The sequence below is a fragment of the Symphodus melops genome (genome assembly GCF_947650265.1).
Source record: "Symphodus melops genome assembly, chromosome: 11".
Classification (NCBI taxonomy): Eukaryota; Metazoa; Chordata; class Actinopteri; order Labriformes; family Labridae; genus Symphodus; species Symphodus melops.
In genome coordinates this window covers 15,430,498-15,443,736 of record NC_136701.1, presented here as the reverse complement: position 1 = coordinate 15,443,736, position 13,239 = coordinate 15,430,498, and the positions used below count along the sequence as shown (strand labels likewise).

The 13,239-nt window shown below is 42.3% G+C and overlaps 1 protein-coding gene and 1 long non-coding RNA gene across 4 annotated transcripts in view; one reads left to right on the top strand and one right to left on the bottom strand.

Annotated features, from left to right (window-relative positions):
• septin8a (septin 8a) overlaps nucleotides 1–13,239 on the bottom strand; it is a 34,103-nt gene that overhangs the window by 12,501 nt on the left and 8,363 nt on the right. For all 3 annotated transcript variants that reach the window (XM_079355998.1, XM_079355997.1, XM_079355999.1), the window contains 5 exons: nucleotides 12,040–12,154; nucleotides 11,521–11,716; nucleotides 9,066–9,252; nucleotides 4,668–4,829; nucleotides 3,278–3,374 (listed from right to left, as the gene is read on the bottom strand). In XM_079355998.1, the coding sequence (XP_079212124.1) occupies nucleotides 3,278–3,374; nucleotides 4,668–4,829; nucleotides 9,066–9,252; nucleotides 11,521–11,716; nucleotides 12,040–12,154 (757 nt within the window). The remainder of the gene's footprint in view (nucleotides 1–3,277; nucleotides 3,375–4,667; nucleotides 4,830–9,065; nucleotides 9,253–11,520; nucleotides 11,717–12,039; nucleotides 12,155–13,239) is intronic.
• On the top strand, nucleotides 3,386–4,307 carry LOC306831771. The gene is made up of 2 exons (XR_013780122.1): nucleotides 3,386–4,216; nucleotides 4,270–4,307. It is a non-coding gene; the product is annotated as an uncharacterized lncRNA (long non-coding RNA).

Below are 13,239 nucleotides of genomic sequence, written 5' to 3'. Positions count from 1 at the left end.
AGACATCTGAGCACAGGGCTCTGCAGCGTGACAACACAAATAGACTACATGGCTGCAGATTTATCAGTGATTATCAAACAAATAATAGAAATTCAGAGAGCAAATGGAAGATTCATTAACACATGTTGCACGCAGTCGGACCACCGAGTTCTTTTTAATCGAGCGTACAAATGGCTCATTTGTTCCTGGCCTTTCATCAGTGTAGCATTTTTAGTGAAGCTAAATAAATCGATATTACAGAAGTTCTGGTGGTTTTGCAGAGAAGTCACCAAACGTTTACCCCAGAAATATTCTTGTCGTGATAGATGCTGAACAGAGAGAGGAAATATGTTGAGTCGGGTCGAGTGAGAGCCGAGAGCTGAGGTCAAACGCGGGGCCGATTAAGAGAGGATTGATAAGATAAACCACCACCCGAGAGTTCACTTTTCATCATTTTAAAGGGACGTCTGATCAACCGAAACAGCCTTTTAGGGCCAACATGTTTTTCTGTTGTTCAAAAAAAAAAAAAAAAAAAGGCATTGACCTGATCAAATTTTAAAGCATTGCGTTTAGAATCATAAAAATATTTTCAAATGTTATGTGTGATGTACGCATTTGGAAAATAGTTTGACTTTTTGTTGTTTGTTTTTGTTGATTTTACTTTTATATTTCAAAATATTCTGGATCTTATTGATATTACAAATATGGTTTAAATTTTTAACCTGACCGGTTTTTCCAAGAAATGAAGACACTGAGAATGTCAGTGATGACTACGATCCGTTTATATATGAAAACAACCACTACAATAATATAATATGTGAACAGTTGAACAGGCACACAGAAGCTTTGAGGAGAAGAAACACGAGAGGTTTTCTTTTAATGCCAAAGATGTCTGGAGTTCAGAGATAGCAGATCATCAAGATCCTGAGGGAAGATAAACACACACACACACACAAACACACACTTGAACCCCCTTGTAGTTACTCTTTTGTCAGTAGACAGCGCTTCTTCTGTCTTCTCTCGAGTCTGTGGAAGTTTCCCATGACTCTTCAAGAGGTTACCAAAACCCGTCTATATGACATCTGGCACCTCAAACGGTTTCCACTGACACAGGCCTTCTTCTCAGCCGGCCAAGTGGAGTCTAACACTGAGACTTCTGTCTTCCTCTGAGTGCTCAGAGACTCTGTCAGAATACATGGTGAGCCATCTGATTACAAGCAGGACCGCTTTAAAGCGATGCCGCTAGCTTGTCTTACACTCTGCTCCTTGGTTTTAGATGGATTAGATAAGACAAAGAAAATATATTCACGACACAAAGAGGGTTTAAACAAATGCGTATTTTTAGTTATTTATTCATAAGATGGCAATTTCCTCCAGAATGTACACTACTAAAATAAGAAAATAAAGGTTAATTTTACTTACTACCTACTATATACAGCAATATTTCTCTATATTACATTCAGATCCAAAAGTGTTTCCCACTTCATTTCATTTGAGTGCTTGTTGACAAAAAGATACATAATTTGCTTGTTATGTTTTTGCATTGTTTCCCCCCTTTAATTGTATTCTTACCCTTCTAATGTAAGCATGTGCAGAGTTCAAGACCATCTAATATCTACCTGAAGGTACTTGCTTCTGAAAAATGACAGAGTAAAATGGTAAGTGGTCACATCGAACAGCCAGTCTTCCAGGTTGAGAGACGACCACTGAACCACAGCTGGCCTCTAAAACAATGACTATATCTTTATGATGGAGGAAAGCGCTTACAGTAATGCTGAGAACATTTTCTGCAGATGGCACTTTTCTGTTACTGGAGTGAACCTCTGGCTTCATGTAAACTGACGAGTCCCCAGGAGACGCACAGCGGGCTTTATATTTATCTACAGCGTCCACAGAGGGTTGGGGAATGAAGCAGTCAGTGGATAATGGAGGAAAGAAATAAGGAGAGGTTGAAAAAACGAGCAGTAAAACAGAGGAAAGAAGGGCGAGGGAGAGAGAGAGAGAGAGAAAATCCAAGAACTCCCATCTGAGCAGTGATTTTCTCACAGCACAACTCTGCGTGACGTTATGAAATTAAAATGCTGACGGTAATTGACGAGCGCAGGGGAACGAAGATGTGGCAAAACAAATAAGTGGTGTCACCCGTGGCAACACATGCAGATGCACACGCGTGCCTTTCACGCAAACACAAAGACAGAGATCATCCTACACATCACAGGGAGACACTAACACACACTGACAATTTCCTAAAACAGTCGCTGCCCACTCACCCTTAATTCCACAGTGTCACTCTGCATGAAGTCACACTCACAGCTGTGGACCACACTATGCATTAACAGGGCGGGTATAATCAAATAGGCGATCTGTGAGCTGCTCAATGCATATACCGCTGCTGATGCTCTCTCAACCGCAAAATCATATTTAGAAGATGAATTTCTGCTTTTCCAGCCGTTTTCTCGCATCTCTAGTTCAACTTAAGTAGCGTTTGTTCATCTTCACGGTGGGCCGTTACATGGCCGATTGAAAGTTCTCATCGTCTTTGAAATAAATGCTTTGTTGACTTGATGACTCAATCTCTCAATTTTGACACCCAAAACAGAGTCGATGTGAACAGAACCCTGCTGCAGGGTTTATAAAGAGAGAGAGAGAGAGAGAGCCATAACCACGTTCATGTAATTAGATCTGTGCCCACGCACGATAGCGTGATAAACGCTGCACCTCAAACTGAATGCTGATACTCTGCACCGATCCGTCCGAGAGGCGTTCCAGTGATTTCAAAAAAAATAAAAAATCGCCTGACGTAGCTCGTCTCAAACCACGATGAGCTTTCATGTTTACGGCCCCGCGTCTATTATTTCGATTTCGATAGTTTCACTCAAACGTGTTGATGTGGTGACAAGGGAAACGGCCGTTTCAAACCTTCCTGTTGCAGCATGAGAGCGAAGTCAAGACTGACGCTGGAATGAGACTAGCTAAATCTAAAGTATTATACTTATTATTGGAAAACAGGAAATGGCTAAAAAAACATCACTAATCTCACGGAGACTCCATTCTGATGGAGCTGAACTCAAACTGAAGCTTTTTCCATGTGCAAAAGTTCATGTATCAAGAATGTGTTGCAGCTCTTCAGATGCACAAGGATGACAGTGCAAACATCACACTTTGATAATCCCTCTGCCTTATTGCTGAAAAAAATAACATGTATTTCGGTTCACTCTAGAGAGGGGATCCAAGCCCCTCTCTGAACTTACTGTTGTGTTTGCTGGAGACACACAAACACAACATAAATGGTTCTCACCTTGCACGACACCCCAGGGGTACTGTCTGGCTCTCACGGTTTTGTTCCCCACTTTGACCTCTTCCACGCTTCCAACCACAGCGAATGGTAGATGAGCCTGAATGAAAAGAGAGATTCCTGTTTTTTTTTGTTTTTTTAAAAAAAAGCATGACGAGTTCATGGATTTAAATAGAGCCATGACCACAGAGGAACAATCACAGCTGCTTTGGTTTTTTTCTGGGTTGAACTTTTTTATTGAGCTCTTTTTCCAAGACTCTGAATGACAACATGAGAGAGCTTCAGTCAACAAACAATAAGGAGACACTGAGGTTTTTTCCCAATAAATTCGTTTTTTTTTTTTTGTTTTTTTTACTGTGGCGGGCGTCTGTCTTATCTTTCACAACCAGACCCACAGCAGAGAGAAGTGTAACCATGCTGAAATAAAAGCTGCAACAAAGCTGTCTTTTATGTGTCACATGTGGTTCAGTCTGGTCTGAGAGGCTCATTTGGTTGAGGTGATTAAAACACACGTATACCTTTCTCATTGCTCTCCGAGCTGCTGCGCCTTGTTAGGATCAGCAATGAGGCTTCGCGGAGAGGGAAAACATGCCCGATACACAACCTCAAAAATTAGGCGGAGAAGTTGGAACCAGCTGGCTGGTTGCAGCTCGGAGGAACAAGCTGGTGAGTGTGGGTGCTGATGTAAGCGACTATGAATAGATGGGGATACTGAACAAGTACATGGGAGAATTGACTGTTTGTGCATTCGTACATGTGTGGGTGAGTGTTTTGAGTACAGTGTGATTATACATCATCCCAATTAGAACATCGCCACTAAAAGTGGCCGAGTACTGTAAGGGAGATGTGTTCATGGTTGCTGCCTCAACAAAAGTCCCCAGCAGTATTTGTATTGCAGAGATGTTCGAGGTACAGGTGAACTGGTGCAGTCAAACAGGATCAGTGATCGTACGGTAATGTTTGAAACTTCATGGAAAGTTTCATTAAGATGACAGCTGCAGCGCTTGGCCGAAGACGGTTATTTCAGATATTTTTTACAGTTTTTTTTTTTTTTTTAAGTCGAGTCTCAGATTTGTGAGATTGCAAAGTGTGTGGGTGAGAGAGACAGCCTCACTTTTTAGCGCGTCCTTAAAGTAATAAGCTTGTGTTAGCGTGTGCTGCCGTTGCCAAACGTGTAGCACATGTGGTGGTAAAGAGGTGAGGCTATACGTCAGTAGGAAAAAAACAGATCGCAGGAAGACAAAGCTCCGTGAGCACATGTGGCCTTTTCTTCTCTGCAGAGCTGCAGGTGAAGCTGGAGCATATGTCAGTCTAGACTGAATACATAAGTGGGGCGGAAAGTGGGGAAAACAACATCAGGACTACTTGATTGAGTGTTGACAACATGACTCACGTTCATGGAGGCGTTGATCTCACTGACGGCTTCGTCGTCTGTCGGGAACTGATATATCTGGACGCCGTTGCTCACCAGCTCGCTCATGATCTTTATTTTGAACTTATGGAGCTCACTCTTGGAGATTGTATCCGCTTTGGCGATGATGGGAATGATGTTCACCTGAGGAACCAATGAGAAAAAGGAACCGCCTTCAAATACATGTCCAATATGTAAAGCTTGTGCTTTGTGTTTCAGCACGTTATGATTCGATGTATTAGGTCATTATTTTGTTGAGGCTGGTTTGACATGATGGGATAAACAGTGGATGAAAACATACTGATGACTTAATTCAAATCATAAACTAAACTGTCTGATGAAGCACACCGGACCATGAACACCGCACAGTGGATCCGCTCAGTCAGAAGCCCTTCAGACACATTCAACAAACGGTGATCATGAAAACAAACACGGTTCCCGTCTCCAATCAGCAGCAGATGTGCCGATACAAACACCGCATTTCTGAATTCCTTGACACGGCTGCTTTACCCAAATCGCTCAGGATGAGGAGGGGCGAATGAGGAGGATCCCCCGCAGATCCACTCATCAATTCCACAGTGAGCCTCAGAGGGAGAGTCAGAGCTTGTTAGAATTCAAATTACAGGCTCATCATACTTTACTGGATCATTAATTTACAGCAGGGTAGCCAGTATTGTGTTTTTAACCCTTATTTTACAAGCAGTGCTGACAACCGCCCTGCTGTGTGGCCACTAGAGCAGCGAGGGGGGGGGGGGATATTTGTTCACTTCCCACAACTGGGTTTTCCCAGCTGGCCTACGAGTATTCCCACAGAGTTCTGGATGTTTGTTTAAAACAACTCCAGATGGCGACCTTTGACCTCAACAAGTTACTGCATCATGAAAGATAATCAATGAGTAATGACATTCTCATTTTCTGATATTTCTGTCACTATTTTCATACACAGGCAAAATACCTTTATATGATATGATCAAGTGTCAGGTTGCCAATGTCAACAATTTCTCAGAATACTTTTGGTATTTCTTCGCCTCCCCACAGGTGATGGTGGTTTCCATCGAGAGTGTAAATAACACTGAATCCTTAATTTAAAAAAAAAAAAAAAAAAAAAAAAAGGGGCTGAGTTATGACTCTGGATGTTGGTACTCTGGCGTCAAACAGAAAAGATTATAGGAATACAACATGTAAGGAGCTTGACATGAACGTCTCTCTGCAGCTCATACGCCAAGACGCTCCAGTAAACAGTTTCAACAAGACTCTCCTGGTTAAATGAAGGTGAAATAAACATCTCTGCCTTCACTCCTAAAACTCCTGTGAGGAACTTCAGAGTGATTACGGCAACACCCGAGTACAAGGCAGGTCCATTTGTAAATGCGTGGTTTTCCAGTTTAAGACTGGTTTGCTTTTGGAGGTCATTTCACTTGTGTACAGTTATTATCATGAATGACTTCAAAGGTTATCAGGAAACATCAGGCCTCGTTTGTAAAATGACTTTTAGCGAACTACATTCTCTGGAATTACATAAAGTGCTCATGATTTCCTTCGATTAAAGAACAGAATACCTCCATTTAAAACAAAAGAGCCGCCCTTCAAAGCCTTATCTCTCTTCCTGCCTTCCTTTACCACAAACAAAACACGCTCACTCTTGTGGGCCTTTAAAGAGGGCGGGGTGAGCCGTACCACATGAAGAAGAATAACACCATTGTGTCGATCTGACTGGAAACTCCAAAAGAACGAGGGAAAAGTTCTTCCTGGTGTGCTTCCCAGATTTTCTTTTCTCTGGCAGGAAAGATAGCTCTGCTCTTTTATCAAGATTTAAGCTGATCTTCACATGTAGTCGTTCGTCCATTGACAACAATCAAATCCTGGAGTGGACCCTCATCGTTCCTCTGAGTACGCAGCGCCTCTTGAGATCCTTCTAGAATGCCTACATGGTAACTTGAATGGCCGCTTGTAAAGCAGCACCACTGCTGTTACACTTTGACACCTTTAGGGCGTGCTGAACAGAAGAAGGCCTGATAGTACCAGTCATAGTGAGGAAAGGAATAAAGAGTTGTGTTGATATGAATGGAAAGAGGGGATTTATGTTTGATAAGCTGCTTTGCTTTCACTCATATGAGCGGCGAGTGTAGCAGGTAAGCTGCTATACAATAGCACAACACATTCAGCTGATGTGGACGGCATCGCTTTGGAAAATATATTTAGCTCAGGTAGGCTTTCATGTCTTGCTTCAAAGCAGGGGGCAGAGAGAGAGAGAGAGAGAGAGAGAGAGAGAGAGAGAGAGAGAGAGAGAGAGCTGTGGGGGTTTGGATGGCAGCAGGAAAGCAGTTGGCGATCCAGGCTGCCAGGATTCGATCGCCCTGTCGACATGGAACGACAGAGGTACAAAGGCTCAGTGGTGGGCACCGTCGCCTCACAGCCTGAAAAGTGCTGAGCTTGGATCTTGGCCTAGTCGTGTGTGTGAACTTCTCTCTGCTGTTTGTTGGGTTTCTTTTCAGACCAGACCAGTATGCTGGTTCTAACGTAGAAATCAACAATCTAAAGTTTACTGTCGGCTGATTGAAGTTTTCCCTTAATGGGCGATGACTCTCAAAGAGTTTTGTCTAGAGAATACAGTTGGTAGTAGCAGTTAGGGTAAAGCTGGTTTATAACCAATAGAAAAAAAATTAAAAACATTCAACAGAGAATTGTTTTTTTTTGTTACATTCACTCTCTCTGCAGTAGATAAAAGGTCCTCTTTGGTCCCCTAACTTCTGTTCTGGTGTCTGTACTTAACTAAGCTGAGAGCGGTACAAGGAGGTGTTTGCCTTTGCAGCTTCCTGCCAAAAGCCGTGTCATACTAATCCATGATGAGTGTATTAGTCTGACCCGAGTTACAAGGTGCAAACAAATTATTTTTGGCCTGTACTGGAAATGACAGAGGTGCAATTCTCCCCATAACTCAGTGTCGCATTAAAGTGATGGTTATCATGCTTTAAAATGAAACCGTTGCATTTCTTTAACACTAAGACGAAGAGATGGCTGAAAGGTCCAGTCTTTGTTCTGAATAGTATCAGGAGTCCTTTTGGCAGAGATGTGCAACAGTGCGTCGATTGTTGGCACGGGTTAGTCAGCATGTTTTGGTCACAAGCTGACCATCTGCTCTGTTCTAGATTCTCTTCTGGACGATCAAACACAAGCACGGCTAAATCTGCCCCTCGTCATTCTTGCAGCATTGCTTTCAGCTGTCACGTATTATTCTTCAGTGGTTACAATGCAATTTTTTACTATGGAACCTGCAATAGAGAAAAGTATATTCACATAGCTATAAATTATAATTCATACATCTATGATATATTTGTAGAAATACAAGCAGTTCATAACACAATGACTGTTTTAATTCTAAGACATCAGTGTAATCCTTCTCTCTCTTTAGTCAAACAAGCACATATGGAGTTGAAGGCATTTGCATTCTGAATGCCTATTCCCTCTGTCGGTTTCTCTCTTTGTAAACATGTGCTTTAGCATTTTTTTGGGGAATCTGGAATTCCACACTTCCCACATGTTGAAACTTGATGTTCAGCTGTGTTTATGGCCTGCGACCGTTCATATAAATGTTTGATCAAAACATCCAACAGGTTGAATTTATCAAACGGAAAGACTTCTCTACCAGTATTTGATGCATTACATTCATGGCAAATGCATTTAATATGAAGCCCGTTTGTCTGTTTAGATCACAGAGGAAAACGGAGGAATTGATGTGCATCACAGTTAAGCAAGAGAAAAAAAACCGACAGCCCTGGTTTACTGATAACATCTTAAAATCTACCATACGGCCCCAACTTAAACCTTCAAATGATCTGACTTGCATTCAAACCACCTCACCCTTTTTATCGCTTCAACTGCTCTTATGATGAGATGTTTTTTTCCCCCCACTATTCTTCTAATTGAGGTCAAGCCGATGATTGTGTCTCCAGTTTGTCCACGCTCACCGGATGTATGGCAAAACATGGATCCACTGACCAATAAAGCGTGTCGTAATACTCGCAACAGAGCAATGACAAAATCAATGTGGCACTGAGTGAGAGTATTGATTTGTGTATGGCTGACCTGTAATAATGTTAACTGTAAATGTGTCAAACCGCAACTCAAATGAAATTGTTTTTTTTTTTATTGATTTACATTCTCGTGTATAAAACTCTGACAAAAAGACATATTATTCCTTGTGAGGTTAAACAATGAGCAGTGGTGAGAAGCGCTCTGAAACGGAGGTCGTGAGCACTTCGTTCTGTGGACACATGAAGGGCGGTCGTATTTCAGCGAAGGTTGCGTTGTTTTCGCCGAAAGGGGGACGAAGGCAACAGCAGGTTTATAATACGTGAGTGTTTGCGAGTCATTTGTCACCTTAGAGTCCAGTTTTTTCATGGTGACGAGGTCTAGGGACTTCAGAGAGTGTCCTGTCGGGGAGATGAAGTATAGACAGATGTGGATCCTGGTGTCGTGGTAGTTGAAGAGAGATCTTTTTATCTTCAGTTCTTCTTGAAGATAGTTCTCAAACTGAGTGTCGATGTAGTCCACGATGGGTTTATAACTGTGAAGGATGCCAAAGAGAAAAGATAAGGATTCATGACTGCGGGTTTGAAAGCTTAAATGTTGGAGTTGTTTGTCATGCACTGGTGATGAATACAAAAGAAAATATGCAGCCGTCCCTTGGGAAATGAACTGGGACAGTTGTGTTTTCAGTAACTGTGTGATCTGACTCGATGCCAAGATCTCAGCTTAGAGCTGTGCAGCGTAGTGCTGCATGAATTTGGATTTCGGCTTTTGGCAGTCCGGTTGAAACAAATCACAGAGTCTGAAAAATATCCCGTCCCCCGTCGAAAAAGAAAGAATGGTCTTAGAAGACTTCAGCTTCAGCAGTAAACATACAAACGAGGAATGAAAACAGCAACGTTTGGAAGTATTGACTGGTAACCACGGCTCATGTGTGGCAGAACAAAAAGGTGCAGAAACACATATGTCAAACATATGACCTCCATTACCAGACGAGTCTTACTCCCGAACTCGTTCAGTACGTTTGTCTTCAGAAGTGAAACATAGTGCAAACCCAAAAGGCACAGATTCAGAGCTACAAGATGACAAATGTTAAAAAATAAATAAATAAAAAAACGCAGTTTTGCAGCATTTAAAGTTACTGAAGTCAACGAAGGCGTTAGTTTCTCGGTGCATGCAACTACAACCAATAAAATGGAGTTAGCAGGATGCTCTGAAAGCACAGCCCATTTGCTCCTTTAATTCTTTTGCCTCCCTCTGCCTCAAATAAATATGTCGGAAAATCCAAATGTTCCCTCCCTCTCTTAAAACATGACCCTGTTGATGAAATGCTCAGAATACTCCCAACTTCATAAATGTCATGTTACTACTCAGTGAGAGAGAGAGAGAGAGAGAGAGAGAAGTGTAAAAAATCTTTTCCACATCCTCTGTTGGCTCCGTGTTTACAGTCGTTTGTCTCCTCTATTCACATCTATCTTCAATCTTCGCCTGTGGAATGCACAAACTCTGACCTTTGGAGGCTCTCAGTGAGCGTTTACAGTCTGCTGCAGGGTCTGTCCTTCAGTATGTTGGTTTATACAGCCTGCAGGGAGAGTTGCTACCAAAGGGCGTGAGAGTGCTGCGCACTGGCCTGGCCACAACAACAACAACACTTCATTCCACAGCTGAATGTAAAAAAAATAATTAAATAAATCAACGACATCCGTGCCGTCTCGATCCAAGGGCCGGGGAGATATGCTGCTGTCTCCATTTCACTGATCTGATCGGATTGATTATTGCCGTTCTGTTTTATACCAAAACAAAAGTTGAACCACACAACAGGAGAGAGAAAAGAATATCTGACTATGTTCTTGATATTTCCTGAAACAATCGCGTCAGACAGTCTGTTTGTTGGGCTCGGATGTTTCAGCAGAGCGGCCGAACGAACTGAACGCCAGGACTAAGACGCTGAGAGGATGCTCTCTCTTCACTGGGAACAGCTTTTTCCATGATAACTTATTGATTTATTAAGCTTGTGAGCTAACCGTAACAAAAACTAGCCGTCTAACATTAATCAATGATCACCTCCCCAGCTCTCTGCTAGAAGCGGTTTTCACTGACCTGGAACAAACACACACGGTTCCTGGATACAACAATCTAGTTTTGGGGATGACAGCTGATGTTTTATTTTAAAATAAAAAACAAATGTTCATTACATGAGCTGATAGGCTAGCTATCTGGATATACTTGCTCACAGAGGGGAGCCAGCTGTATGAAACTGAAGACATACAGACATAACTTACCGCTGGTTGTTATCTTTTATCAGTTGGGAAGAAAAGGCAGCTGTTTTCCCTATTAACACATTTTTATTTATTTATTATCCGGTTCAGTCGTAGGGCTGATGGGGGATGAGACGGAGTTATAGCTTTATAAATAGCCCGAAAGATTCAGAGAAAAAACACGCTCTTGGTAAACATGAGTTGTTTTTCTGTAAACCGGTGTGACATCACTCATGTCGTGTAATCAAAAAATCCCAATACTTCAGTGAATCATTTTTGTCCCCCCACCACGCCCTCATTATTTCCATCCAACAGAGGAAAGAAAACTGTGCAGAAACCATGGCTGATATTCCTTTACGTCCGTTTCTTTTATTTTTATCCACACAGAATTAAAAGGCTGCTGTGTGAACAAAAGAAGGAGGAAGGAGACAGGAGAGATGCAGGTATGGTGAGTGTGTGCGTGTGGAGTTTTAGCTTCTTGGATGTCACTCGAACATTCCCTTCTCATGCAAAAGATCGCAGATCATCACCCATTTCCGTCTCCTCACCTGAACTCCTTGTTTATTTGGTCACCGAAACCGACCGTGTCGACGATGGTCAGTTTGAGGTGCACGTTGCTCTCCTGCAGGTCGTAGGTTCGCGGCCTCAGATACACGCTGTTCTGATAATGGCTCGCCTCTTCGTTCTCGAACATGGTGTTGAAGAGCGTGTTCATTAGCGTCGACTTTCCAATACCCGTCTCCCCTGTGGACGGTAGAAAAGGGACGGAGAGGAAAATGGAGTCAGAGCGAGTTAAATCCCTCGCTCACCAGGGAGTGATTCATTCACTATCAGACGGGACATCTTTATTGCAGCAACACAAGTGGGAGGTCTGTGTCTTGATTTTGTGCCAGGAAAACAACTGAATGTTGGTGATTTGTCGCAGTTAAACATGTTGTTTGGAGGAAAACAAATCACGACTAAGGTAAAAAAATAAATAATGTGCAGAGAAATGCTCAGTTCAGACATGGCAATTCTTTGAGGTGCTAATTCATTGACTTTTATACATGCTGGGGCTTGTTACTCACCTACACACAGAATATTAAAACAGAATCCCTGGGTCACAGATTTGCTGACAAGCTGGTCAGGGAGGCTGTCGAAACCAACGTGGCCACCCAAACTGAGGTTCCTCTTGTCCTCGTTCTGAGGGATAGAAACAAAACAAAACATTTTAGTGCCTGGTTTCGTGGAAGGGAAGTCAGCACACGGGACAAAGCATTAGTCAGAGCGTAGAAAGAGCTGGAGCCTTCACATTCCTACGCAGAGCAATGTCAAACACCCTGCATGCATTCTGCAGATGTTTAAGCCATTCTCTGACAACTAAAACGGAGGTGATCGGGGCCTGCAGTGAGGACGAGCTGCGAGGAAAATCCTTCCCAAGTATGAAGAACTAAAGACAAAACCCATCTTTTTAAAACCTCCAGAGAAATCTGATAAAAGGGATATTCTAGTATTTAAAGTATTTATGAAAAATCCACTTTTACAGTGTTTTTGGACAATTTATTTGGGTACCCCGAGCGTCTGTTGACCCACAAAATTTGAAATCAATCCACCCAGTTCTTTGTTTGCGGTCTGCATAAGTCTTACCAGGCAGAGAAAAACGCTTCATTTTAAATTTTCTCAGTTTGTGACATCACAAGTTGGTTTCTGGTAAGAAATTCCCCTCCCCTCCCCTGGTATCTCCACCCATGGACTCCACCTCCAGTATAGAGCTAAACGTTTGCGCAGGTCTGCCATTTTCATTCTCACTACAGAGGACTGATGTCTACCTGGAAAATTCAAGGGGGGCTCATTGCATTTAAAGAGACATACACCAAAACAAAGCATTCAGAGAGAGCTGGTTTCTACAGGGTCACAAACCTCCTCTGCTGCTTGATTCATGTTATATTTGAACCAAAGCACAGATGTTTCATTTAGAGCATAGAGGACTGTTAGAAAAGGTTAAAAAACAAGGGTATAATATGTCTCCTTTAAATCCAAGAGCTGGAAAAAAGAAGTTGTAGAATGTTCCACAGATTGATTGCTATATCGTAAGTATTTCTAACCTTCTCCCTTCACTTCTGTAGAAATGTCTCACCACAACACTGGAATACATGTCAGATAACCATCTAGTTTTAGGCACTTAAATCGTGTTTTCAGTACAAAGAAATCGAGTGTGACTGGCTGCAGCACCCAAATCTGTAAACAAACCACAACTAATCTTCTATCACCTTCGGTACAGTGAATTA